The sequence below is a fragment of the Bufo gargarizans genome, chromosome 7 (genome assembly GCF_014858855.1).
Source record: "Bufo gargarizans isolate SCDJY-AF-19 chromosome 7, ASM1485885v1, whole genome shotgun sequence".
Taxonomy (NCBI): Eukaryota; Metazoa; Chordata; class Amphibia; order Anura; family Bufonidae; genus Bufo; species Bufo gargarizans.
This window is the reverse complement of record NC_058086.1, coordinates 188,428,383-188,456,108: the sequence shown is the minus strand read 5'-3', so window position 1 is coordinate 188,456,108 and position 27,726 is coordinate 188,428,383. Positions and strand designations below refer to the sequence as shown.

The window sequence follows — 27,726 nt, the reverse complement described above, 5'->3', positions numbered from 1 at the left end:
CCACCACTGCAACAGTCCATTGGCATATATTTAGGCCTAGCACACAGGCAGAGCAGAGAGGTCCCGTAACAGACAATCTGGCTTCATGTCAGCAGAGAATCAGTCTGCATGTCATAGCAGAGAATGAGGCTTCACGTCACCCATCACTGCAACAGTCCATTGGCATATATTTAGGCCTAGCACACAGGCAGAGCAGAGAGGTCCCGTAACAGACAATCTGGCTTCATGACAGCAGAGAATCAGTCTGCATGTCATAGCAGAGAATGAGGCTTCACGTCACCCACCACTGCAACAGTCCATTGGCATATATTTAGGCCTAGCACACAGGCAGAGCAGAGAGGTCCCGTAACAGACAATCTGGCTTCATGTCAGCAGAGAATCAGTCTGCATGTCATAGCAGAGAATGAGGCTTCACGTCACCCACCACTGCAACAGTCCATTGGCATATATTTAGGCCTAGCACACAGGCAGAGCAGAGAGGTCCCGTAACAGACAATCTGGCTTCATGTCAGCAGAGAATCAGTCTGCATGTCATAGCAGAGAATGAGGCTTCACGTCACCCACCACTGCAACAGTCCATTGGCATATATTTAGGCCTAGCACACAGGCAGAGCAGAGAGGTCCCGTAACAGACAATCTGGCTTCATGACAGCAGAGAATCAGTCTGCATGTCATAGCAGAGAATGAGGCTTCACGTCACCCACCACTGCAACAGTCCATTGGCATATATTTAGGCCTAGCACACAGGCAGAGCAGAGAGGTCCCGTAACAGACAATCTGGCTTCATGTCAGCAGAGAATCAGTCTGCATGTCATAGCAGAGAATGAGGCTTCACGTCACCCACCACTGCAACAGTCCATTGGCATATATTTAGGCCTAGCACACAGGCAGAGCAGAGAGGTCCCGTAACAGACGATCTGGCTTCATGTCAGCAGAGAATCAGTCTGCATGTCATAGCAGAGAATCAGGCTTCACGTCAGCCACCACTGCAACAGTCCATTGTCATAAATTTAGGCCCAGCACCCAGGCAGAGGAGAGAGGTCCCGTAACAGACAATCTGGCTTCATGTCAGCAGAGAATTAGTCTGCATGTCATAGCAGAGAATCAGGCTTCATGTCAGCCACCACTGCAACAGTCCATTGGCATATATTTAGGCCTAGCACACAGGCAGAGGAGAGGTTCATTCAACTTTGGGTAGCATCGCAATATAATGGTAAAATGAAAATAAAAATAGGATTGAATGAGGAAGTGCCCTGGAGTCCAATAATATATGGTTATGGGGAGGTAGTTAATGTCTAATCTGGACAAGGGACGGACAGGTCCTGTGGGATCCATGCCTGGTTCATTTTTATGAACGTCAGCTTGTCCACATTGGCTGTAGACAGGCGGCTGCGTTTGTCTGTAATGACGCCCCCTGCCGTGCTGAATACACGTTCAGACAAAACGCTGGCTGCCGGGCAGGCCAGCACCTCCAAGGCATAAAAGGCTAGCTCTGGCCACGTGGACAATTTAGAGACCCAGAAGTTGAATGGGGCCGAACCATCAGTCAGTACGTGGAGGGGTGTGCACACGTACTGTTCCACCATGTTAGTGAAATGTTGCCTCCTGCTAACACGTTGCGTATCAGGTGGTGGTGCAGTTAGCTGTGGCGTGTTGACAAAAGTTTTCCACATCTCTGCCATGCTAACCCTGCCCTCAGAGGAGCTGGCCGTGACACAGCTGCCTTGGCGACCTCTTGCTCCTCCTCTGCCTTGGCCTTGGGCTTCCACTTGTTCCCCTGTGACATTTGGGAATGCTCTCAGTAGCGCGTCTACCAACGTGCGCTTGTACTCGCGCATCTTCCTATCACGCTCCAGTGCAGGAAGTAAGGTGGGCACATTGTCTTTGTAGCGTGGATCCAGCAGGGTGGCAACCCAGTAGTCCGCACAGGTTAAAATGTGGGCAACTCTGCTGTCGTTGCGCAGGCACTGCAGCATGTAGTCGCTCATGTGTGCCAGGCTGCCCAGGGGTAAGGACAAGCTGTCCTCTGTGGGAGGCGTATCGTCATCGTCCTGCCTTTCCCCCCAGCCACGCACCAGTGATGGACCCGAGCTGCGTTGGGTGCCACCCCGCTGTGACCATGCTTCATCCTCATCCTCCTCCACCTCCTCCTCATCCTCGTCCTCCTCGTCCTCCAGTAGTGGGCCCTGGCTGGCCACATTTGTACCTGGCCTCTGCTGTTGCAAAAAACCTCCCTCTGAGTCACTTCGAAGAGACTGGCCTGAAAGTGCTAAAAATGACCCCTCTTCCTCATCCTCCTCCTCCTCCTCCTGGGCCACCTCCTGTTCCATCATCGCCCTAAGTGTTTTCTCAAGGAGACATAGAAGTGGTATTGTAACGCTCATAACGGTGTCATCGCCACTGGCCATGTTGGTGGAGTACTCGAAACAGCGCAACAGGGCACACAGGTCTCGCATGGAGGCCCAGTCATTGGTGGTGAAGTGGTGCTGTTCTGTAGTGCGACTGACCCGTGCGTGCTGCAGCTGAAACTCCACTATGGCCTGCTGCTGCTCGCACAGTCTGTCCAGCATGTGCAAGGTGGAGTTCCACCTGGTGGGCACGTCGCATATGAGGCGGTGAGCGGGAAGGCCGAAGTTACGCTGTAGCGCAGACAGGCGAGCAGCGGCAGGATGTGAACGCCGGAAGCGCGAACAGACGGCCCGCACTTTATGCAGCAGCTCTGACATGTCGGGGTAGTTGTGAATGAACTTCTGCACCACCAAATTCAGCACATGCGCCAAGCAAGGGATGTGCGTCAAATTGGCTAGTCCCAGAGCTGCAACGAGATTTCGCCCATTATCACACACCACCAGGCCGGGCTTGAGGCTCACCGGCAGCAACCACTCGTCGGTCTGTTGTTCAATACCCCGCCACAACTCCTGTGCGGTGTGGGGCCTGTCCCCCAAACATATGAGTTTCAGAATGGCCTGCTGACGTTTACCCCGGGCTGTGCTGAAGTTGGTGGTGAAGGTGTGTGGCTGACTGGATGAGCAGGTGGAAGAAGAGGAGGAGGAAGCCGAGAAGGAGGAGGTGGCAACAGGAGGCAAAGAATGTTGCCCTGCGATCCTTGGCGGCGGCAGGACGTGCGCCAAACAGCTCTCCGCCTGGGGCCCAGCTGCCACTACATTTACCCAGTGTGCAGTTAGGGAGATATAGCGTCCCTGGCCGTGCTTACTGGTCCACGTATCTGTGGTTAGGTGGACCTTGCTACAGATGGCGTTGCGCAGTGCACACTTGATTTTATCGGATACTTGGTTGTGCAGGGAAGGCACGGCTCTCTTGGAGAAGTAGTGCCGGCTGGGAACAACATACTGTGGGACAGCAAGCGACATGAGCTGTTTGAAGCTGTCTGTGTCCACCAGCCTAAATGACAGCATTTCATAGGCCAGTAGTTTAGAAATGCTGGCATTCAGGGCCAGGGATCGAGGGTGGCTAGGTGGGAATTTACGCTTTCTATCAAATGTTTGTGAGATGGAGAGCTGAACGCTGGCGTGTGACATGGTTGAGACGCTTGGTGACGGAGGTGGTGGTGGTGGTGTTGGTGGTACATCCCCTGTTTGCTGGGCGGCAGGTGCCAACGTTCCTCCAGAGGCGGAGGAAGAGGCCGAGGCGGCAGCAGCAGAATAGGCCGAGGCGGCAGCAGCAGAAGAGGTAGCAGGGGGAGCCTGAGTGACTTCCTTGGTTTTAAGGTGTTTACTCCACTGCAGTTCATGCTTTGCATGCAGGTGCCTGGTCATGCAGGTTGTGCTCAGGTTCAGAACGTTAATGCCTCGCTTCAGGCTCTGATGGCACAGCGTGCAAACCACTCGGGTCTTGTCGTCAGCACATTGTTTGAAGAAGTGCCATGCCAGGGAACTCCTTGAAGCTGCCTTTGGGGTGCTCGGTCCCAGATGGCGGCGGTCAGTAGCAGGCGGAGTCTCTTGGCGGCGGGTGTTCTGCTTTTGCCCACTGCTCCCTCTTTTGCTACGCTGTTGGCTCGGTCTCACCACTGCCTCTTCCTCCGAACTGTGAAAGTCAGTGGCACGACCTTCATTCCATGTGGGGTCTAGGACCTCATCGTCCCCTGCATCGTCTTCCACCCAGTCTTGATCCCTGACCTCCTGTTCAGTCTGCACACTGCAGAAAGACGCAGCAGTTGGCACCTGTGTTTCGTCATCATCAGAGACATGCTGAGGTGGTATTCCCATGTCCTCATCATCAGGAAACATAAGTGGTTGTGCGTCAGTGCATTCTATGTCTTTCACCGCTGGGGAAGGGCTAGGTGGATGCCCTTGGGAAACCCTGCCAGCGGAGTCTTCAAACAGCATAAGAGACTGCTGCATAACTTGAGGCTGAGACAGTTTCCCTGGTATGCATGGGGGTGATGTGACAGACTGATGGGGTTGGTTTTCAGGCGCCATCTGTGCGCTTTCTGCAGAAGACTGGGTGGGAGATAATGTGAACGTGCTGGATCCACTGTCGGCCACCCAATTGACTAATGCCTGTACCTGCTCAGGCCTTACCATCCTTAGAACGGCATTGGGCCCCACCATATATCGCTGTAAATTCTGGCGGCTACTGGGACCTGAGGTAGTTGGTACACTAGGACGTGTGGATGTGGCAGAACGGCCACGTCCTCTCCCAGCACCAGAGGGTCCACTAACACCACCACGACCATGTCCACGTCCGCGTCCCTTACTAGATGTTTTTCTCATTGTTATGGTTCACCACAACAACAAATATATTATTTGGCCCAATGTATTGTATTCAAATTCAGCGGGATATAAATTTGAGGCCTAGTATTTAGGCGCTGGGTGACCGGTATGGATTTAGTGACAGAATTAGACTTGGAAATGCACAGAAGCGTGTGTGTGAAGTTATTCTGAATGACCCAATGTGCACCTTGAATATTATATACCCTTTTTGGGATAGATTTCAAATAGCTCTGATATAGCAGGAACCACTAAATTATGAAATTGCTAAATTGGGAATTGTACTTCAACCCAGAACAAAAAATGTGCTTTGACGGGCACTAAATAACTTTCCCAGCTACAACAGTACAGCGGTAACGAGAGATTTAGAGGGATTTAAATTTGAGGCCTAGTATTTAGGCGCTGGGTGACAGGTATGGGTTTAGTGACAGAATTAGACTTGGAAATACACAGTAGCGGGTGTGTGTGAAGTTATTCTGAATGACCCAATGTGCACCTTCAATATTATATACCCTTTTTGGGATAGATTTCAAATAGCTCTGATATAGCAGGAACCACTAAATTATGAAATTGCTAAATTGGGAATTGTACTTCAACCCAGAACAAAAAATGTGCTTTGACGGACACTAAATATCTTGCCCAGCAACAACAGTACAGCGGTGGGTAACGAGAGATTTAGAGGGATTTAAATTTGAGGCCTAGTATTTAGGCGCTGGGTCACCGGTATGGATTTAGTGACAGAATTAGACTTGGAAATGCACAGAAGCGTGTGTGTGAAGTTATTCTGAATGACCCTATGTGCACCTTCAATATTATATACCCTTTTAGGGATAGATTTCAAATAGCTCTGATATAGCAGAAACCACTAAATTATGAAATTGCTAAATTGGGAATTGTACTTCAACCCAGAACAAAAAATGTGCTTTGACGGACACTAAATATCTTGCCCAGCAACAACAGTACAGCGGTGGGTAACGAGAGATTTAGAGGGATTTAAATTTGAGGCCTAGTATTTAGGCGCTGGGTGACAGGTATGGGTTTAGTGACAGAATTAGACTTGGAAATACACAGTAGCGGGTGTGTGTGAAGTTATTCTGAATGACCCAATGTGCACCTTCAATATTATATACCCTTTTTGGGATAGATTTCAAATAGCTCTGATATAGCAGGAACCACTAAATTATGAAATTGCTAAATTGGGAATTGTACTTCAACCCAGAACAAAAAATGTGCTTTGACGGACACTAAATATCTTGCCCAGCAACAACAGTACAGCGGTGGGTAACGAGAGATTTAGAGGGATTTAAATTTGAGGCCTAGTATTTAGGCGCTGGGTCACCGGTATGGATTTAGTGACAGAATTAGACTTGGAAATGCACAGAAGCGTGTGTGTGAAGTTATTCTGAATGACCCTATGTGCACCTTCAATATTATATACCCTTTTAGGGATAGATTTCAAATAGCTCTGATATAGCAGAAACCACTAAATTATGAAATTGCTAAATTGGGAATTGTACTTCAACCCAGAACAAAAAATGTGCTTTGACGGACACTAAATATCTTGCCCAGCAACAACAGTACAGTGGTGGGTAACGAGAGATTTAGAGGGATTTAAATTTGAGGCCTAGTATTTAGGCGCTGGGTCACCGGTATGGATTTAGTGACAGAATTAGACTTGGAAATGCACAGAAGCGTGTGTGTGAAGTTATTCTGAATGACCCTATGTGCACCTTCAATATTATATACCCTTTTAGGGATAGATTTCAAATAGCTCTGATATAGCAGAAACCACTAAATTATGAAATTGCTAAATTGGGAATTGTACTTCAACCCAGAACAAAAAATGTGCTTTGACGGACACTAAATATCTTGCCCAGCAACAACAGTACAGTGGTGGGTAACGAGAGATTTAGAGGGATTTAAATTTGAGGCCTAGTATTTAGGCGCTGGGTCACCGGTATGGATTTAGTGACAGAATTAGACTTGGAAATGCACAGAAGCGTGTGTGTGAAGTTATTCTGAATGACCCTATGTGCACCTTCAATATTATATACCCTTTTAGGGATAGATTTCAAATAGCTCTGATATAGCAGAAACCACTAAATTATGAAATTGCTAAATTGGGAATTGTACTTCAACCCAGAACAAAAAATGTGCTTTGACGGACACTAAATATCTTGCCCAGCAACAACAGTACAGCGGTGGGTAACGAGAGATTTAGAGGGATTTAAATTTGAGGCCTAGTATTTAGGCGCTGGGTGACAGGTATGGGTTTAGTGACAGAATTAGACTTGGAAATACACAGTAGCGGGTGTGTGTGAAGTTATTCTGAATGACCCAATGTGCACCTTCAATATTATATACCCTTTTTGGGATAGATTTCAAATAGCTCTGATATAGCAGGAACCACTAAATTATGAAATTGCTAAATTGGGAATTGTATTTCAACCCAGAACAAGAAATGTGCTTGAACGGACACTAAATAACTCGCCCAGCTACAGCACTAGGGACAGATTTAGCTGGATATAAATTTGAGGCCTAGTATTTAGGCGCTGGGTGACCGGTATGGATTTAGTGACAGAATTAGACTGGGATATGGCCAAAAAATGAACAGACTATTGCTGGTTAAATGCACTTGGTGTGACAGCTTCACCCTGATGTAGGCTTTAGCCAAAAAACAACCACACCATTGAGGGTTAAATGCACTTGGTGACAGGCGCAGCTTGCCCCTGATTTTGTATATGGCCAAAAAATGAACAGACTATTGCTGGTTAAATGCACTTGGTGTGACAGCTTCACCCTGATGTAGGCTTTAGCCAAAAAACAACCACACCATTGAGGGTTAAATGCACTTGGTGACAGGCGCAGCTTGCCCCTGATTTTGTATATGGCCAAAAAATGAACAGACTATTGCTGGTTAAATGCACTTGGTGTGACAGCTTCACCCTGATGTAGGCTTTAGCCAAAAAACAACCACACCATTGAGGGTTAAATGCACTTGGTGACAGGCGCAGCTTGCCCCTGATTTTGTATATGGCCAAAAAATGAACAGACTATTGCTGGTTAAATGCACTTGGTGTGACAGCTTCACCCTGATGTAGGCTTTAGCCAAAAAACAACCACACCATTGAGGGTTAAATGCACTTGGTCGCAGCTTGTGCTGGCGCACCACAAGACACAAAATGGCCGCCGATCACCCCAGAAAAATGAGACTGACAAACGGTCTGTGCAGCCTAAAAACAGTGAGCAATTGAGGATCAGCAGCTCAATGATCCACAGCTGCAGATCGATCAGTTAATCAAGTCCTTTGGAGGAGTTAATCTGCCTAATCTCGCCCTACTGTCGCAGCCGCAACCTCTCCCTACGCTAATCAGAGCAGAGTGACGGGCGGCGCTATGTGACTCCAGCTTAAATAGAGGCTGGGTCACATGGTGCTCTGGCCAATCACAGCCATGCCAATAGTAGGCATGGCTGTGATGGCCTCTTGGGGCAAGTAGTATGACGCTTGTTGATTGGCTGCTTTGCAGCCTTTCAAAAAGCGCCAAGAAAGCGTCACAAAAGCGCGAAGAAAGCGACGAACACCGAACCCGAACCCGGACTTTTACGAAAATGTCCGGGTTCGGGTCCGTGTCACGGACACCCCAAAATTCGGTACGAACCCGAACTATACAGTTCGAGTTCGCTCATCCCTATTGCTGTATTACAGATGTATTATGGCAGTGTGACGGCTGTATTATGGCTGTATTACTGATGTATTATGGCAGTGTGACGGCTGTATTAGAGATGTATTATGGGTGTGCGACGGCTGTATTATGGCTGGATTACAGATGTGTGACGGCTGTATTATTGCTGGATTACAGATGTGTGACGGCTGTATTATTGCTGGATTACAGATGTGTGACGGCTGTATTATTGCTGGATTACAGATGTGTGACGGCTGTATTATGGCTGGATTACAGATGTGTGACGGCTGTATTATGGCTGGATTACAGATGTGTGACGGCTGTATTGCTGGATTACAGATGTGTGATGGCTGTTTTATGGCTGTGCGATGGCTGTATTATAGCCGGATGAATTAGCACAATAGGCATCCAATGCATAAAAAATATACATCAGTGAATTGTTCATGAATGATCTGAATGTGACTTTCCTTCACAATTATGTTATCTGGGTGAAAAATGCATTAGTCCACTCAGAAGAACATAGAGCAGACAGCCGGTTTCTGTGTTTCTGGATATGAAAAAGCTTCTTATCCCTGTAACTGAAACCGTCACCCGGCCTGGAAAAGCGGATGTTAACAGAACGCAATGAATCCAGTTCCATTCACTTCAGAATTCCTTTCTTTTGTAGAATTTTGATTGCGTGCAATTTTATCTTGCATTTTGTTCTGCTTTCTGCCTCCTTGCTGCTTTTTTTTCTCCTTAGAAATCCCTTGTATCCCTCCTAATAAGTGGTTATTTGAGCTGTACCTGTTGCTTTCCTTGCCGTCCCCTTGTTCTGAAGTCCTCTCACATACAGCCACTCAATAGGCTGAGAAAACACAACCTGACGTATTGTCTGACTGAGGTTCTCATTTCCCATCGCTGCACGAGATTTCCTGAAAAGTTAGTGAAATAACAGACACCGACCAGGGGAGAACATAAGTCTGTGTAATCCTATGTACAGAGTGGAAGAGGTTCTGACCCCGTTTTCTCATCTTCTACTCTTACATAAACCTTTGCAGATACATGTCTACCTGTCTATGGACAGTACTGTAAAAGCATCAGCTTTCTGAGCTTGTCTAAGTAAAGCTGCCATTGTTTTCCTGATAATCCTCTCCTAGCGTAGGCCACAAAGGTAAAATCTCCACTCAACAGTAGTTTATTGGGTGTTCAATAATGGGGCATGTGATACTTTGAAGCTCGGGCACTGACTTGTCAGAAAAACAGTATACACAGTATATAAGTGAAAGGCTTAATCAATGCGCAGCTCAAATCCCCTGCTAGGCTTGGCTTTTAAAGGTAATATTGTAGCTGTCATTAGAATAAGCTTAAATTGAAATTTATTGAATTTACTGTATACATAGTGTGCAGTAAGCTCCCTCTAGTGGTGGCTTCAGGCAACTTAGAATTTTAAGTCTTAAAGGGAACCTGTCACCCAAAAATCGCCTATTAAGCTGTTTACAGTACCTTATAGTGCTGTATAGTCGTTTCCTGATGCACTTTTTGTTAGTTTTGCCGCATGTATGCTCAGTCAGAAATCGATGTTATATTCAGCTGCTGCCCCGTGCTTCAAGTCAGGCTTGAAGTCACGGGGGCAGCGGCCTCGGCGTCTTACATGGCCCTCTCCCCGCCCCCTGCCTCTGTGACTGACAGCCGAAATCCGATTCCGGGACCGCGCTCAACGGCCGCATGCGCAGTAAAGGGCGGCAGGAGCGCGGTCCCGGCTGCCGCGCGTACTACGCGCCGTCTTACTTTCGCCGCACTGCGCATGCGCCCGACATCCTGTATCAAACGCGCCCGCGCCCAGATGCCGGGCGCGGGCGCGTTTGATACAGGATGTCGGGCGCATGCGCAGTGCGGCGAAAGTAAGACGGCGCGTAGTACGCGCGGCAGCCGGGACCGCGCTCCTGCCGCCCTTTACTGCGCACGCGGCCGTTGAGCGCGGTCCCGGAATCGGATTTCGGCTGTCAGTCACAGAGGCAGGGGGCGGGGAGAGGGCCATGTAAGACGCCGAGGCCGCTGCCCCCGTGACTTCAAGCCTGACTTGAAGCACGGGGCAGCAGCTGAATATAACATCGATTTCTGACTGAGCATACATGCGGCAAAACTAACAAAAAGTGCATCAGGAAACGACTATACAGCACTATAAGGTACTGTAAACAGCTTAATAGGCGATTTTTGGGTGACAGGTTCCCTTTAAATTGTCACTAACCTTTCAACAAACTTTGCATAAATGAATAGTACGGGTGAATATAAGAAACCTTGTAATAATTATCATTGAAAAATACACTTTTCTCCCTCTAGCAGCTCACTCCTCCTCATCTCTCCATAGATGTATTTGGGCATTGTGTGTCTCTTTGCACCTGCTCCTATGGTCAAAAGCACATAATGTAATCTTTTATTGAGCTGACAGTCCATATTTATTCTCATGATTAATTTTTCAGAGAATGTTAGCTTAGGACGGGAAGAAAGAGGCATTTTTCTCTGATTAGATACATTACACATTTTCTTATATTCACCTGTATTATTTATTTAGGCAAAGTTCACTGCATGGAAGATACCTGGCTGTCTGTAGCCACACTTGGCATGGGTACCAGGAGCTTCACCCCAAAAATTTATGGTTCAATCAATTTCACCCAAATTTTTTAAAGGGTTGATTGCCCGACTTTTTTCTATAACACTAGAATTTTTAAAAGGCATCTGTCAGCAGATTTGTACCTATGACACTGGCTGACCTGTTACATGTGCACTTGGCAGCTGAAGGCATCTGTGTTGGTCCTATGTTCATACATGTCTTCATTGCTGAGAACAATGATGTTTTAATTTATGCACATGAGTCTCTAGGAGCAACGGGGGCGTTGCCGTTACAACTAGAGCCTCTACTCTCTCTGCAACTGCCTAGCTCTCTGCACTTTGATTGACAGGGCCAGGCAGTGATGTTTTCACGACACCTGGTCCTGTTAAAGTACAGTAACAGAAAAATTTGAGCCTCTAGGAGTAACAGAAATCGCCCCTGTTGCTCCTAGAGTCTTATTTGCATATAATAAAACATCATTTTTCTCAGCCATGCGGACACATATGACCATGGGACCAACACAGATGCCTTCAGCTGCCAAGTGCACATGTAACAGGTCAGCCAGTGTCATAGGGACAAATCTGCTGACAGATGGGCTTTAAATATTATGACAAGTTCAGATCCTCTTGTGTTCTTACCCGTAGTAAGTTTGATCAACTTGGAAAGTGAGGATATTTACTATGGCTTTCTGTATTTCCAGGGCCTGGAATCCAACCAGCTGTGAAGACCGGTGAAGAGGTTGGTTTTGTGGTTGATGCCACCACTGCTGGAAAAGGAAAGGTGACTTGTAGCATACTAGATCCAGATGGTCTAGAATCCGAAGCCAATGTCATCGAGAATGAGGATGGAACCTACGACATCTTTTACACCACTGCCAAAACTGGGCCCTACGTTATTCACGTCTGCTTTGGTGGAGTGGACATCCCCAACAGCCCCTTCACAGTTATGGTAAGTGGCTGAAGTATAAATTTGTCTAACAATGGAGGAACAATGTCTCTGGTGCAGGATACGTTTACCAACATAATGCCAAACGGAGGTGTGCCAAATCATGTAGCCACACCTCCATGGTGCCTTCAAGGTGAGAGATTGAAGGCGCATAAAATTTACTTTTTTTTTGCCTGAACCAGGAATTGGTGATCTTTGATGACTGTGTTCTGCTTGTTGATGATAATAAAGTGTTTTTTGACCTTTTGTGTTCCACCACCCCAGGCTACAGATAAAGTCCCAGTAGTGGCTCAGCAGCAGAGTGTTAGTGCCTGTCCCCCAGGCTATGAACCCTTGGTATATATATATGTATATTCATCGCCATATAACTGATCCATTCACCTTCCATGATTGTTCCATGACAGAATTTGACATTGCCGCTTCTTGGGACTGCTTGAGCCGCTCTTGGCCATGATGATCATTGCCTTGTTCTTGATTATTGCACCGTGACATGTTTTGCCTTCCAAGCTAAAGATAAATCACAGCCAATCATTTTTTATTATCATCATTTGCCCTCAAGAGAAGCTTCTTTGATTTGGACTTGTTTTCCTTCTTGCACAAAACATTTCACTTTTTCATCTCACTTTAATGTTTTTTTGTGTGTTCCTGAAAATCCTCCTTACTAAATTCCCAAGTTGATGGGGCCACCACGTGACCTGTAGTGTCATTCCCTACTCCGCTTGCTTGAATATGTCTAAATCATTTTCTTTTCCAGATTTCAAACATTTCAGGAATTTTGGTATACATTTTGCAATCCATGCTTCTATATATTTTTGGTTCAACTTCATGATGGTGATTTTGCAAATTGACATTGTGTGTAGAGCTTGCCATGCCAGGAGACTTTTATGGTATAGTCATACTGGGCCGATCATGAAAATCTGCTGAAAAATAACTAATGTATGTTTGCTGTGGATTTCATCCTATGTATTGCAAAAGGGGAAATCCGTGGTCGGACTCCGCAGCATAAATGGACATGCAGTAAACTTAAAGGGGTTTAATATTCATAATTTGTCCTCAGGATAGGTCATCAGTACTTGATCGGTGGGTGTTGAACACCCAGCACCCCCACAATTTAGCTGTTTTGAGGCCATTGCGCTCCAGTGAGCTCCGCTGCCTTCTCACAGCTTACCAAACACAGCGCTGTTTATTCTATAGTGGCTGTGGTGGGTATTGCAGTTCAGGTCCATTCACTTAAGTTGCACCTAGGTCATGTGACCGATGAATGTGACATCACTGGCCTAGGAACAGGGCGCTGCACTCACGGAGCACTGTGGCCTCTTCAAACAGCTGATCCGCTGGGTGGCCTAGGGTTGGACCCCACCAAGCAGAGATTGGTTACATGTCCTCAGGATAGGTCATCAATATTAGTCACCCAAAAAAAAACTTGACTGCACCGCTGGTCAATTTCTGCTGCAGTGTGGATGACATCTTGTAAATTCTCATCCAGTTTGCTGTTACTGTAATATGCTGTGGATTTTCTGCCCATAATCGGCAGTGTATCCGCCACATGCGCACCCTTATCATGCGCTTTCTGTGCTGTCTGGGAGGAAGCTGTGGGACTGTTCATCTTAAACCTCCTAATTCATGAACAGAATTCCAGACAGAGCAGCAAAATAAAAGTGCAGTGGTGAATCGGAGCTGCCTCTCCCCCTTCTTTACTCTATTGAAGGCTATACGATGTAGGGGAGCACTGTGCAAGAGCTGGCAACTAGAGTTAAGCGAACACCTGGATGTTCGGGTTCGAGAAGTTCGGCCGAACTTCCCGAAAATGTTCGGGTTCGGGATCCGAACCCGATCCGAACTTCGTCCCGAACCCGAACCCCATTGAAGTCAATGGGGACCCGAACTTTTCGGCACTAAAAAGGCTGTAAAACAGCCCAGGAAAGGGCTAGAGGGCTGCAAAAGGCAGCAACATGTAGGTAAATCCCCTGCAAACAAATGTGGATAGGGAAATGAATTAAAATAAAAATTAAATAAATAAAAATTAACCAAAATCAATTGGAGAGCGGTCCCATAGCAGAGAATCTGGCTTCACGTCACCCACCACTGCAACAGTCCATTGTCATATATTTAGGCCCAGCACCCAGGCAGAGGAGAGAGGTCCCGTAACAGACAATCTGGCTTCATGTCACCAGAGAATCAGTCTTCATGTCATAGCAGAGAATCAGGCTTCACGTCACCCACCACTGTAACAGTCCATTTTCATAAATTTAGGCCCAGCACCCAGGCAGAGGAGAGAGGTTCCGTGACACAGAATCTGGCTTCATGTCACCAGAGAATCAGTCTTCATGTCATAGCAGAGAATCAGGCTTCACGTCACCCACCACTGTAACAGTTGTGGGGATGTGCTCGTGGTAGGCTACGGTAGCGGCGGCAGTATTGAGGCAATCATAGACAGTCTTTGTGATACACTGTGACTTTATTCACACCAACGGCATAACAGGCAATGTGCAGACCACACAGGTGCATATCCACATAGTGCATAGAACAAAAGTCCTTCCATAGAAAATAAACAGCAGGTTTGAGTCACCTTGTTTTGGACAGACCACAGCAGTTCTGCAGGCTTCTAGGCTATCTGCCTTTGTCTCCCTCAGGCCAGAGCCCCTTTGGCTTGTAGCACCACAGGTCCCAGGGCTATCCTTCAATGTGTGCTGCACCCAGACTCTCCTTCATCAGCACTCACTCTGTCTGTGGAAATCTCCAGCTCAGCAAGACACACCCCACCCCCATCATCAGCAGGCTGGGTTCTTAAAGGCCCAGCTCCACCAAAAACCTGGGCTGGCCGTGGGGAACAGGCACCCCCCCACTCTTTACCTGTTCCCAGTAAGAACCGGCCCGGACACGCTGCGCCAGCAGCATTCGCCGCTGTAACCGCAATGATCCGGTTCTTACTCCACCGAGGCCAGGACCTCTGGTGGCACGTATCGTCCGTCCATTATTATTCCGGGGACTCTCCTACATATCCCCCCCTTTGTTCACCCCTGAGGGCTTGAACATACTGTTCAAGCCTGAGGGGGTGAACACATGCACAGCAGTGTACCCGGGACAGGGCATCTGCGTTCCCCTGTAAGCGGCCGGCCCTGTGCTCAACAGTGAACTTAAAGTTCTGGAGGGACAAGAACCACCTGGTAACCCGAGCGCTCCCCTCCTTAGCCCGACTCATCCACTGGAGAGGGGAGTGGTCGGTCACCAGACGGAACCTTCTCCCCAGAAGGTAATATCTGAGAGACTCGAGTGACCACTTGATGGCGAGGCACTCTCTCTCCACAATGCTATACCGGGTTTCTGCTGGGGTAAGCTTGCGGCTTAGAAAAACCACGGGGTGCTCTTCCCCGTTGAGCTCCTGGGAAAGCACAGCCCCTAGTCCTACTCCCGAGGCATCTGTTTGAACTACAAACTCCCGCTTGAAGTCGGGCGTCACCAGAACTGGGGACTCACATAGGGCCGACTTCAAACGGGAGAACGCCTCCTCCTCCTTCTCCCCCCAGCGAACCATCACCGACTTTCTACCCTTCAAGAGGCCGGTTAACGGGGCTGCCAAGGTGGCAAAATGGGGAATGAACCTCATGTAGTACCCAATCAGGCCCAAAAATGACCGTACTTGCTTGGACGTACTAGGCCTGGGCCAATTCCGGATTGCTTCAACTTTATTTACTTGGGGCCTAATGACTCCGCGTCCAATCACATACCCGAAATAGCGAGCTTCCTCTAGTCCCACCGAGCATTTTTTTGGGTTGGCAGTTAACCCCGCCTTCCTTAGAGAATCTATCACTGCCTGAAGTTTTGACAAATGACCCTCCCAGTCTGGGCTAAACACGACTATATCATCCAGATACGCGGAGGTATACTGGTGCTGGGGCTTGAGGACGACATCCATCAGACGCTGGAACGTAGCCGGAGCGCCATGCAACCCAAAAGGCAACACCCTATACTGAAAAAGCCCCTCCGGGGTGACAAAGGCCGTCTTCTCCTTTGCCGCCTCCGTCAGAGTTACCTGCTAGTAGCCCTTCGTGAGATCTAGGATCGAAAAATACCGGGCTTTTCCCAGCCGCTCTATCAACTCGTCTACCCGAGGCATGGGATAGGCGTCAAATTTTGATACCTCATTCAATTTCCTAAAATCATTACAGAACCGTAATGAACCATCCGGTTTGGGAATAAGGACAATCGGGCTAGCCCACTCGCTCTTTGACTCTTCTATGACCCCTAGACGTAGCATCGATCTTACCTCCTGCGAAATGGCCTGTCGCCGAGCCTCCGGTACTCGGTATGGTCTTAGGCGGACTTTCACCCGGGGCTCGGTGACAATGTCATGCTCGATCAAGGTGGTACGTCCAGGAAGGTCAGAGAATACGTCCCTATTCCGACTAACAAATTCTTTCACCTCTTGTGCTTGTTTGGTCGACAGTCCGTCCCCTATCGTCACCCCAGCGGCGTTCTCCGGAACACCTGGTGACCCCGGGTCACTCCCTGACGTCCCGACAGAGGGCGGGCTGTCTGCAAACAAATTCTCTCTGTCTCTCCAAGGTTTTAGTAGATTCACATGATATACCTGTTCGGGCTTCCGCCTCCCTGGCTGGTATATCCTGTAATCAACTGGGCCCACCTTCTCCTTAACTTCATAGGGTCCTTGCCACCGGGCCAAGAATTTGCTCTCGACCGTGGGCACGAGTACAAGAACTCGGTCCCCCGGGTGAAATGTCCTTACCCGGGCGGTTCGGTTATATACCCGACTCTGGGCCAGTTGTGCCGCTTCCATGTGCTCACGGACGATCGGCAACACGAACCCTATTCGGTCCTGCATTTTTCCTATGTGCTCTATCACACTTTTATGAGGCGTAGGCTGTTGCTCCCATGCTTCCTTAGCGATATCCAGTAGCCCACGGGGATGTCGCCCATATAACAACTCAAAGGGCGAGAACCCCGTGGACGCCTGGGGCACCTCCCGTACCGCAAACAAAACATAGGGCAACAGTAAGTCCCAATCCCTCCCGTCCTTAGCCACGACTCTTTAGCATGGACTTCAGGGTCTTATTAAACCGTTCTACTAACCCATCGGTTTGGGGATGGTAGACGGACGTGTGCAGGTGTTTAATATTTAATAGCTTACACAATTCCTTTGTTATTTTGGACATAAAGGGTGTCCCCTGGTCCGTCAGAATCTCCTTTGGTATCCCCACCCGGGCAAACATACTCATGAGCTCTTTAGCTATTACCTTGGCCGACGTATGGCGCAATGGGACCGCCTCCGGATAGCGAGTGGCATAGTCTAACACTACCAGGATGTGTTGGTGACCTCGGGCTGACTTAATAATGGGGCCTACCAGATCCATGGCGATCCTTTCGAAGGGCACCTCTATAATGGGCATAGGTACCAGTGGACTGCGATAGTGAGGTTGGGGGCTAGTCAGCTGACACACTGGACAGGACTGACAGAACCTCCGGACTTCCTCATATATCCCAGGCCAATAGAACCGTTGTAGAATTCGCTCCAGCGTTTTCTTAACCCCCAGATGACCACCCAACACATGCGCATGCGCTAAATCCAAGACCATTCGCCGGTAAGGCTGGGGCACCACCAGTTGTTCCACCACCTCCTGCCTCACCTTGTCTACCCTATATAACAGGTCCTGGTTATAGGCCAGGTGAGGAAATACGGTATCGGCGCTGGGACGCTGGGCAACACCATTAACCACCGACACACCTTCTCTAGCCCGCAATAACGTCGAATCCTGGAGCTGTGCGGTCCCGAAGGTTTCTCGGGGTACCTCCAGATCCAGGATGGACAAACTTTCTACTGTCTCACCCGCCAATACTTCTAGGGGAAACCGGTCAGGGTTACACTCTACCTCCTCTACGGTGACCCCTACAGCTGGGGTCCCTGCCTCGGGGTCCTCGGGCTCGGGACCTGGACATTTTCCTTCCCCATAGGTAGGCAACCCGTTCCTCCACAAAGTCCAGAACAGGGGAAAGTCCCTCCCCAATATTGCGGCATAAGGGAGCCGTCTCCCCACCCCGACGACATGTGGTACCTCCTTTCCACACACTGCCAGGGTAACCTTAGTGGTGGGATACTCCCTGCGATCCCCATGTATACAGACAATGGTAAGGGTTCGCCTTTCTGGGAGTTTTTCCGTTACCAGCGACTCATGGACCAGAGTTACCAGGCTCCCAGAGTCCAGCAGGGCCTGCACGGAGTGTCCATTAACAACGACATCACACACCGGAGGGTTGTCCGCCGCCAGCAGGGGGTCAGCTATATACACCGGTTGGGCATAAAAAGAGGACCGGCGAGCGAACCCGCAGTCCATGGGTTCGGATGCCCTAGGGCAGTTGGATGCCACATGTCCCCAGTCCTGACAATGCCAACATCTGATCCTCGCAGCCTCCCTCCTCCCCAGGGTATTCCTCCCACGGACTGGAGATCCACTCCCCTCCTTATGTGGTGGGATCCCTTTTTCAGGATCCCGGGTCGGCAGCGGGGGCTGACGTGACTTCGGTAGTACCGCTGAGTCCCGCCCCAAATCCTGAGTGGCCATATACCTCTCCACCAGGCTAACCAGTTGTTCCAGGTTGCCTGGATCGCTTTGTCCCACCCAGCGCTGTATGGCTCTCGGGAGGGTACGCACGAATCTGTCGACCACGACCCTTTCAACCATCTGAGAAGGGCTCAATATCTCAGGCTGAAGCCATTTTTTTACTAGGTGAAGTAAGTCATAGGCTTGTGACCGGGCGGGTCGGGACTCGGCAAACACCCACTGATACACCCTGTGCGCTCGCACATAGGTGTTTACCCCCAACCTGGCCAACACCTCAGCTTTTAGCCTCTCATAGTCCTTGGCCTCATCGCAGGGGAGGTCAAAATAGGCCTTTTGTGCGTCCCCCACCAGAAAAGGCGCCACCACCTCGGCCCACTGCTCCAACGGCAGCCTCTCTTGCTCCGCGGTTCTTTCGAATACCATCAGGAATGCCTCTATATCATCTCCCGGACCCATTTTCCTCAGGGCGGATCGGACTTTGTCCCTGGCGGTAGACACAGTCGGGGTTGTCGCAGTTAAAACTCCTTGCAGGGATGTTCGCACCGACTCTTGCATGGCTACCAGCTGCTGCATTAGGAGAGTGTTTGTTTGCTGCTGTGCACACATAGCCTCCTCATGTCTTTTTTGCTGTAGCTCATTACTTTCCCTCTGAGCCTGCAATGCCTGTTGCTGCTGTACATTACTCTGAATCAGGTACTTAATGGCCTCCTCCATCTTGTCAGGAACCATAAAACTTGCAGGCCTGATATATGACATGCAGTCCAACACAACTTTTACCTCAGGCCTGCCTCACTGCAGGAATGCCCGCATCCTCCACCAATTGTGGGGATGTGCTCGTGGTAGGCTACGGTAGCGGCGGCAGTATTGAGGCAATCATAGACAGTCTTTGTGATACACTGTGACTTTATTCACACCAACGGCATAACAGGCAATGTGCAGACCACACAGGTGCATATCCACATAGTGCATAGAACAAAAGTCCTTCCATAGAAAATAAACAGCAGGTTTGAGTCACCTTGTTTTGGACAGACCACAGCAGTTCTGCAGGCTTCTAGGCTATCTGCCTTTGTCTCCCTCAGGCCAGAGCCCCTTTGGCTTGTAGCACCACAGGTCCCAGGGCTATCCTTCAATGTGTGCTGCGCCCAGACTCTCCTTCATCAGCACTCACTCTGTCTGTGGAAATCTCCAGCTCAGCAAGACACACCCCACCCCCATCATCAGCAGGCTGGGTTCTTAAAGGCCCAGCTCCACGAAAAACCTGGGCTGGCCGTGGGGAACAGGCACCCCCCCACTCTTTACCCGTTCCCAGTAAGAACCGGCCCGGACACGCTGCGCCAGCAGCATTCGCCGCTGTAACCGCAATGATCCGGTTCTTACTCCACCGAGGCCAGGACCTCTGGTGGCACGTATCGTCCGTCCATTATTATTCCGGGGACTCTCCTACACAGTCCATTTTCATAAATTTAGGCCCAGCACCCAGGCAGAGGAGAGAGGTCCCGTAACAGACAATCTGGCTTCATGTCAGCAGAGAATCAGTCTGCATGTCATAGCAGAGAATCAGGCTTCACGTCACCCACCACTGCAACAGTCCATTGTCAGATATTTAGGCCCAGCACCCAGGCAGAGGAGAGAGGTCCCGTAACAGACAATCTGGCTTCATGTCGGCAGAGAATCAGTCTGCATGTCATAGCAGAGAATCAGGCTTCACGTCACCCACCACTGTAACAGTCCATTTTCATAAATTTAGGCCCAGCACCCGGGCAGAGGAGAGAGGTTCCGTAACACAGAATCTGGCTTCATGTCACCAGAGAATCAATCTTCATGTCATAGCAGAGAATCAGGCTTCACGTCACCCACCACTGCAACAGTCCATTGTCAGATATTTAGGCCCAGCACTCAGGCAGAGGAGAGAGGTCCCGTAACAGACAATCTGGCTTCATGTCGGCAGAGAATCAGTCTGCATGTCATAGCAGAGAATCAGGCTTCACGTCACCCTCCACTGTAACAGTCCATTTTCATAAATTTAGGCCCAGCACCCAGGCAGAGGAGAGAGGTCCAGTAACAGACAATCTGGCTTCATGTCACCAGAGAATCAGTCTGCATGTCATAGCAGAGAATCAGGCTTCACGTCACCCACCACTGCAACAGTCCATTGTCAGATATTTAGGCCCAGCACCCAGGCAGAGGAGAGAGGTCCCGTAACAGACAATCTGGCTTCATGTCGGCAGAGAATCAGTCTGCATGTCATAGCAGAGAATCAGGCTTCACGTCACCCACCACTGTAACAGTCCATTTTCATAAATTTAGGCCCAGCACCCAGGCAGAGGAGAGAGGTCCCGTAACAGACAATCTGGCTTCATGTCAGCAGAGAATCAGTCTGCATGTCATAGCAGAGAATCAGGCTTCACGTCACCCACCACTGTAACAGTCCATTTTCATAAATTTAGGCCCAGCACCCAGGCGGAGGAGAGAGGTCCCGTAACAGACAATCTGGCTTCATGTCAGCAGAGAATCAGTCTGCATGTCATAGCAGAGAATCAGGCTTCACTTCACCCACCACTGCAACAGTCCATTGTCAGATATTTAGGCCCAGCACCCAGGCAGAGGAGAGGTTCATCAACTTTGGGTAGCCTTGCAATATAATGGCAAAATGAAAATAAAAATAGGATTGAATGAGGAAGTGCCCTGGAGTCCAATAATATATGGTTAAGGGGAGGTAGTTAATGTCTAATCTGCACAAGGGATGGACAGGTCCTGTGGGATCCATGCCTGGTTCATTTTTATGAAGGTCAGCTTGTCCACATTGGCTGTAGACAGGCGGCTGCGTTTGTCTGTAATGACGCCCCCTGCCGTGCTGAATACAAGTTCAGACAAAACGCTGGCCGCCGGGCAGGCCAGCACCTCCAAGGCATAAAAGGCTAGCTCTGGCCACGTAGACAATTTAGAGACCCAGAAGTTGAATGGTGCCGAACCATCAGTCAGTACGTGGAGGGGTGTGCACACGTACTGTTCCACCATGTTAGTGAAATGTTGCCTCCTGCTAACACGTTGCGTATCAGGTGGTGGTGCAGTTAGCTGTGGCGTGTTGACAAAACTTTTTCACATCTCTGCCATGCTAACCCTGCCCTCAGAGGAGCTGGCCGTGACACAGCTGCCTTGGCGACCTCTTGCTCCTCCTCTGCCTTGTCCTTGGGCTTCCACTTGTTCCCCTGTGACATTTGGGAATGCTCTCAGTAGCGCGTCTACCAACGTGCGCTTGTACTCGCACATCTTCCTATCACGCTCCAGTGCAGGAAGTAAGGTGGGCACATTGTCTTTGTAGCGTGGATCCAGCAGGGTGGCAACCCAGTAGTCCGCACACGTTAAAATGTGGGCAACTCTGCTGTCGTTGCGCAGGCACTGCAGCATGTAGTCGCTCATGTGTGCCAGGCTGCCCAGGGGTAAGGACAAGCTGTCCTCTGTGGGAGGCGTATCGTCATCATCCTGCCTTTCCCCCCAGCCACGCACCAGTGATGGGCCCGAGCTGCTTTGGGTGCCACCCCGCTGTGACCATGCTTCATCCTCATCCTCCTCCATCTCCTCCTCGTCCTCCAGTAGTGGGCCCTGGCTGGCCACATTTGTACCTGGCCTCTGCTGTTGAAATAAACCTCCCTCTGAGTCACTTCAAAGAGACTGGCCTGAAAGTGCTAAAAATGACCCCTCTTCCTCCTCCTCCTCCTGGGCCACCTCCTCTTCCATCATCGCCCTAAGTGTTTTCTCAAGGAGACATAGAAGTGGTATTGTAACGCTGATAACGGTGTCATCGCCACTGGCCATGTTGGTGGAGTACTCAAAACAGCGCAACAGGGCACACAGGTCTCGCATGGAGGCCCAGTCATTGGTGGTGAAGTGGTGCTGTTCCGCAGTGCGACTGACCCGTGCGTGCTGCAGCTGAAACTCCACTATGGCCTGCTGCTGCTCGCACAGTCTGTCCAGCATGTGCAAGGTGGAGTTCCACCTGGTGGGCACGTCGCATATGAGGCGGTGAGCGGGAAGGCCGAAGTTACGCTGTAGCGCAGACAGGCGAGCAGCGGCAGGATGTGAACGCCGGAAGCGCGAACAGACGGCCCGCACTTTATGCAGCAGCTCTGACATGTCGGGGTAGATGTGAATGAACTTCTGCACCACCAAATTCAGCACATGCGCCAAGCAAGGGATGTGCGTCAAACCGGCTAGTCCCAGAGCTGCAACGAGATTTCGCCCATTATCGCACACCACCAGGCCGGGCTGGAGGCTCACCGGCAGCAACCACTCGTCGGTCTGTTGTTCTATACCCCGCCACAACTCCTGTGCGGTGTGGGGCCTGTCCCCCAAACATATGAGTTTCAGAATGGCCTGCTGACGTTTACCCCGGGCTGTGCTGAAGTTGGTGGTGAAGGTGTGTGGCTGACTGGATGAGCAGGTGGAAGAAGAGGAGGAGGAAGGAGGTGGCAACAGGAGGCAAAGAATGTTGCCCTGCGATCCTTGGCGGCGGAAGGACGTGCGCCAAACAGCTCTCCGCCTGGGGCCCAGCTGCCACTACATTTACCCAGTGTGCAGTTAGGGAGATATAGCGTCCCTGGCCGTGGTTACTGGTCCACGTATCTGTGGTTAGGTGGACCTTGCCACAGATGGCGTTGCGCAGTGCACACTTGATTTTATCGGATACTTGGTTGTGCAGGGAAGGCACGGCTCTCTTGGAGAAGTAGTGGCGGCTGGGAACAACATACTGTGGGACAGCAAGCGACATGAGCTGTTTGAAGCTGTCTGTGTCCACCAGCCTAAATGACAGCATTTCGTAGGCCAGTAGTTTAGAAATGCTGGCATTCAGGGCCAGGGATCGAGGGTGGCTAGGTGGGAATTTACGCTTTCTCTCAAATGTTTGTGAGATGGAGAGCTGAACGCTGCCGTGTGACATGCTTGAGATGCTTGGTACCGGAGGTGGTGGTGTTGGTGGTATATCCCCTGTTTGCTGGGCGGCAGGTGCCAACATTCCTCCAGAGGCGGAGGAAGAGGCCGAGGCGGCAGCAGCAGAAGAGGCCAAGGCAGCAGCAGCAGAAGAGGCCGAGGCAGCAGCAGCAGAAGAGGCCAAGGCGGCAGCAGCAGAAGAGGCCGAGGCGGCAGCAGCAGAAGAGGCCGAGGCGGCAGCAGCAGAAGAGGTAGCAGGGGGAGCCTGAGTGACTTCCTTGTTTTTAAGGTGTTTACTCCACTGCAGTTCATGCTTTGCATGCAGGTGCCTGGTCATGCAGGTTGTGCTAAGGTTCAGAACGTTAATGCCTCGCTTCAGGCTCTGATGGCACAGCGTGCAAACCACTCGGGTCTTGTCATCAGCACATTGTTTGAATAAGTGCCATGCCAGGGAACTCCTTGAAGCTGCCTTTGTGGTGCTTGGTCCCAGATGGCGGCGTGTGTTCTGCTTTTGCCCACTGCTCCCTCTTTTGCTACGCTGTTGGCTCGGTCTCACCACTGCCTCTTCCTCCGAACTGTGAAAGTCAGTGGCACGACCTTCATTCCATGTGGGGTCTAGGAACTCATCGTCCCCTGCATCGTCTTCCACCCAGTCTTGATCCCTGACCTCATGTTCAGTCTGCACACTGCAGAAAGACACAGCAGTTGGCACCTGTGTTTCGTCATCATCAGAGACATGCTGAGGTGGTATTCCCATGTCCTCATCATCAGGAAACATAAGTGGTTGTGCGTCAGTGCATTCCACTGCTGGGGAAGGGCTAGGTGGATGCCCTTGGGAAACCCTGCCAGCAGAGTCTTCAAACAGCATAAGAGACTGCTGCATAACTTGAGGCTCAGACAGTTTCCCTGATATGCATGGGGGTAATGTGACAGACTGATGGGCTTGGTTTTCAGGCGCCATCTGTGCGCTTTCTGCAGAAGACTGGGTGGGAGATAATGTGAACGTGCTGGATCCACTGTCGGCCACCCAATTGACTAATGCCTGTACCTGCTCAGGCCTTACCATCCTTAGAACGGCATTGGGCCCCACCATATATCGCTGTAAATTCTGGCGGCTACTGGGACCTGAGGTAGTTGGTACACTAGGACGTGTGGATGTGGCAGAACGGCCACGTCCTCTCCCAGCACCAGAGGGTCCACTAACACCACCACGACCATGTCCACGTCCGCGTCCCTTACTAGATGTTTTCCTCATTGTTATCGTTCACCACAACAACAAAAATATTATTTGGCCCAATGTATTGTATTCAAATTCTGCTGGATATAAATTTGAGGCCTAGTATTTAGGCGCTGGGTGACAGGTATGGGTTTACTGACAGAATTAGACTTGGAAATGCACAGTAGCGGGTGTGTGAAGTTATTCTGAATGACCCTATGTGCACCTTCAATATGATCTACCCTTTTAGGGATAGATTTCAAATAGCTCTGATACAGCAGAAACCACTAAATTTTTAAATTGCTAAATTGGGAATTGTATTTCAACCCAGAACAAGAAATGTGCTTGAACGGACACTAAATAACTCGCCCAGCTACAGCAGTAACGACAGATTTAGCTGGATATGAATTTGAGGCCTAGTATTTAGGCGCTGGGTGACAGATATAGGTTTACTGACAGAATTAGACTGGGATATGGCCAAAAAATAACCACACTATTGATCGTTAAATGCACTTGGTGTGACAGCTTGACAAACCACACTACTGAGGGTTAAATGCACTTGGTGACAGGCGCAGCTTGCCCCTGATGTAGTATATGGCCAAAAAATAAACAGACTATTGCTGGTTAAATGCACTTGGTGTGACAGCTTCACCCTGATGTAGGATTTAGCCAAAAAACAACCACACCATTGAGGGTTAAATGCACTTGGTGACAGCTTGCCCCTGATGTAGTATATGGCCAAAAAATAAACAGACTATTGCTGGTTAAATGCACTTGGTGTGACAGCTTCACCCTGATGTAGGAATTAGCCAAAAAACAACCACACCATTGAGGGTTAAATGCACTTGGTCGCAGCTTGTGCTGGCGCACCACAAGACACAAAATGGCCGCCGATCACCCCAGTAAAAAGTGACTGACAAACGGTCTGGGCAGCCTAAAAACAGTGAGCAATTGAATTTCAGCAGCTCAATGATGCACAGCTGCAGATCGATCGATTAATCAAGTCCTTTGGAGGAGTTAATCTGCCTAATCTCGCCCTACTGTCGCAGCCGCAACCTCTCCCTATGCTAATCAGAGCAGAGTGACGGGCGGCGCTATGTGACTCCAGCTTAAATAGAGGCTGGGTCACATGGTGCTCTGGCCAATCACAGCCATGCCAATAGTAGGCATGGCTGTGATGGCCTCTTGGGGCAAGTAGTATGACGCTTGTTGATTGGCTGCTTTGCAGCCTTTCAAAAAGCGCCAAGAAAGCGACGAACACCGAACCCGAACCCGGACTTTTACGAAAATGTCTGGGTTCGGGTCCGTGTCACGGACACCCCAAAATTCGGTACGAACCCGAACTATACAGTCCGGGTTCGCTCATCCCTACTGGCAACCCCTTCATCACACAGGTCCATCTGCACAATCACCTTCTCTATTCGCGGGCATGGTCTTGTCGTGTTCATGCTATTTGTCTCCAGGTGTCAGAATCTGCTTATGCACCGGTTGGTTCTATGAATGGTATGGGATTCAAGCCTTTCGATCTGGTTATCCCATTTGACATAAGGACTGGAGAGATAACTGGTGAGTGTGGCATCATTGTGCGTTAGAAGCCGTACGTGACATTTAAAGGGCATCTGTCAGCAGATTTGTACCTATGACACTGGCTGACCTGTTACATGTGTGCTTGGCAGCTGAAGACATCTGTGTTGGTCCCATGTTCATATGTGTCTGCATTACTGAGAAAGGTTATGTTTTAATATATGCAAATGAGCCTTTAAGAGCAACGAGGGCGTTACCATTACACCTAGACGCTCTGCTCTCTCTGCAACTGCCGAGCTCTCAGCACTTTGACAAGGCCAATCAGTGAAATCACTATCACGCTTAGTCCAGTCAAAGTGCTGATGGCGCAGCAGTTGCAGAGAGAGCAGAGCCTCTAAGTGTAATGGTAACGCCCTCGTTGCTCCTAGAGACTCATTTGCATATATTAAAACATCACTTTTCTCAGCAATGCGGACACATATGAACATGGGACCAACACAGATGCCTTCAGCTGCCAAGCGCACATGTAACAGGTCAGCCAGTGTCATAGGTACAAATCTGCTGACAGATGGCCTGGTCAGGCTTACAGGGCATCATTTTAACATATCCCTTCTGTTTAGGTGAAGTCATCATGCCCTCGGGGAAGACCGCCCCTGCAGATATTGTTGCTAACAAGGATGGCACTGTGTCTGTTCGTTATGTACCGACAGAGACCGGACTCCATGAACTACACATCAAGTGTAATGGAGTCCATATTCCAGGTAGAGCAGGGCTCTGGTCATAGGCTGTATGGGGTCTAGGCTGAGGCTTCTGGAACTTTTCACGGGGCTGAAATACCCTGTCCAAAATCTACTTTGGAAATCACTCACGCGTCATCTTGTGTGAGCACAGAGTTGCAAAGTTCCTTCAGATGAACCTATATAGACTGTTGCTTGCAGATCACAGGTAGCAGTGTTATAACCGACACTTGTGATAAGGAGGGTCATTACATATAATCCACAAAAGTCTAAAATAAACTGCAAAATTCCCAGTTGTTTTGTCCATATTAAATCGGTAGTGCCACATTAAAGTGATTTATAATGATGGTAGGCGTTTACGGAAGGATTGTATTCTTACCTTTATCCTACTTTTATTCATTCAATCGCCAAGTGCTGGAAAAATAGTATTGCTGCCATCTAGTGGTAAAAAAATGAATTGGCACACAGTAGATAATAACATATTGCAGTACTTTATTAGGCTGCATTCACACATCCGCAATTTCGTTCCGATTTTTTCGGAACGGAATTGCGGAGCCATTCATCTCTATGGGGCGCACGATTTGCTGCCCGGATCCGGAATTGCGGATCCGCACTACCGGATCCGCAATTCCGATCCCGAAAATTATAGAACATGTCCTATTCTTGTCCGCAATTGCGGACAAGAAAAGGCATTTTCTATGAGAATGCCGGCAATGTGCGTTCCGCAAAAAGCGGAACGCACATCACTGATGTCCGTGTTTTGCGGATCCACGGATCCGTGGATCCGCAAAACC

General features: G+C 49.5%; 1 protein-coding gene across 1 annotated transcript in view; it reads left to right on the top strand.

Moving 5' to 3' along the window:
- Positions 1 to 27,726, top strand: part of LOC122943041 (filamin-B-like) — a 258,267-nt gene that overhangs the window by 109,755 nt on the left and 120,786 nt on the right. The window contains exons 18-21 of the mRNA XM_044300431.1: positions 11,707 to 11,954; positions 12,216 to 12,287; positions 26,135 to 26,237; positions 26,816 to 26,956. Of these exons, the coding sequence (XP_044156366.1) occupies positions 11,707 to 11,954; positions 12,216 to 12,287; positions 26,135 to 26,237; positions 26,816 to 26,956 (564 nt within the window). The remainder of the gene's footprint in view (positions 1 to 11,706; positions 11,955 to 12,215; positions 12,288 to 26,134; positions 26,238 to 26,815; positions 26,957 to 27,726) is intronic.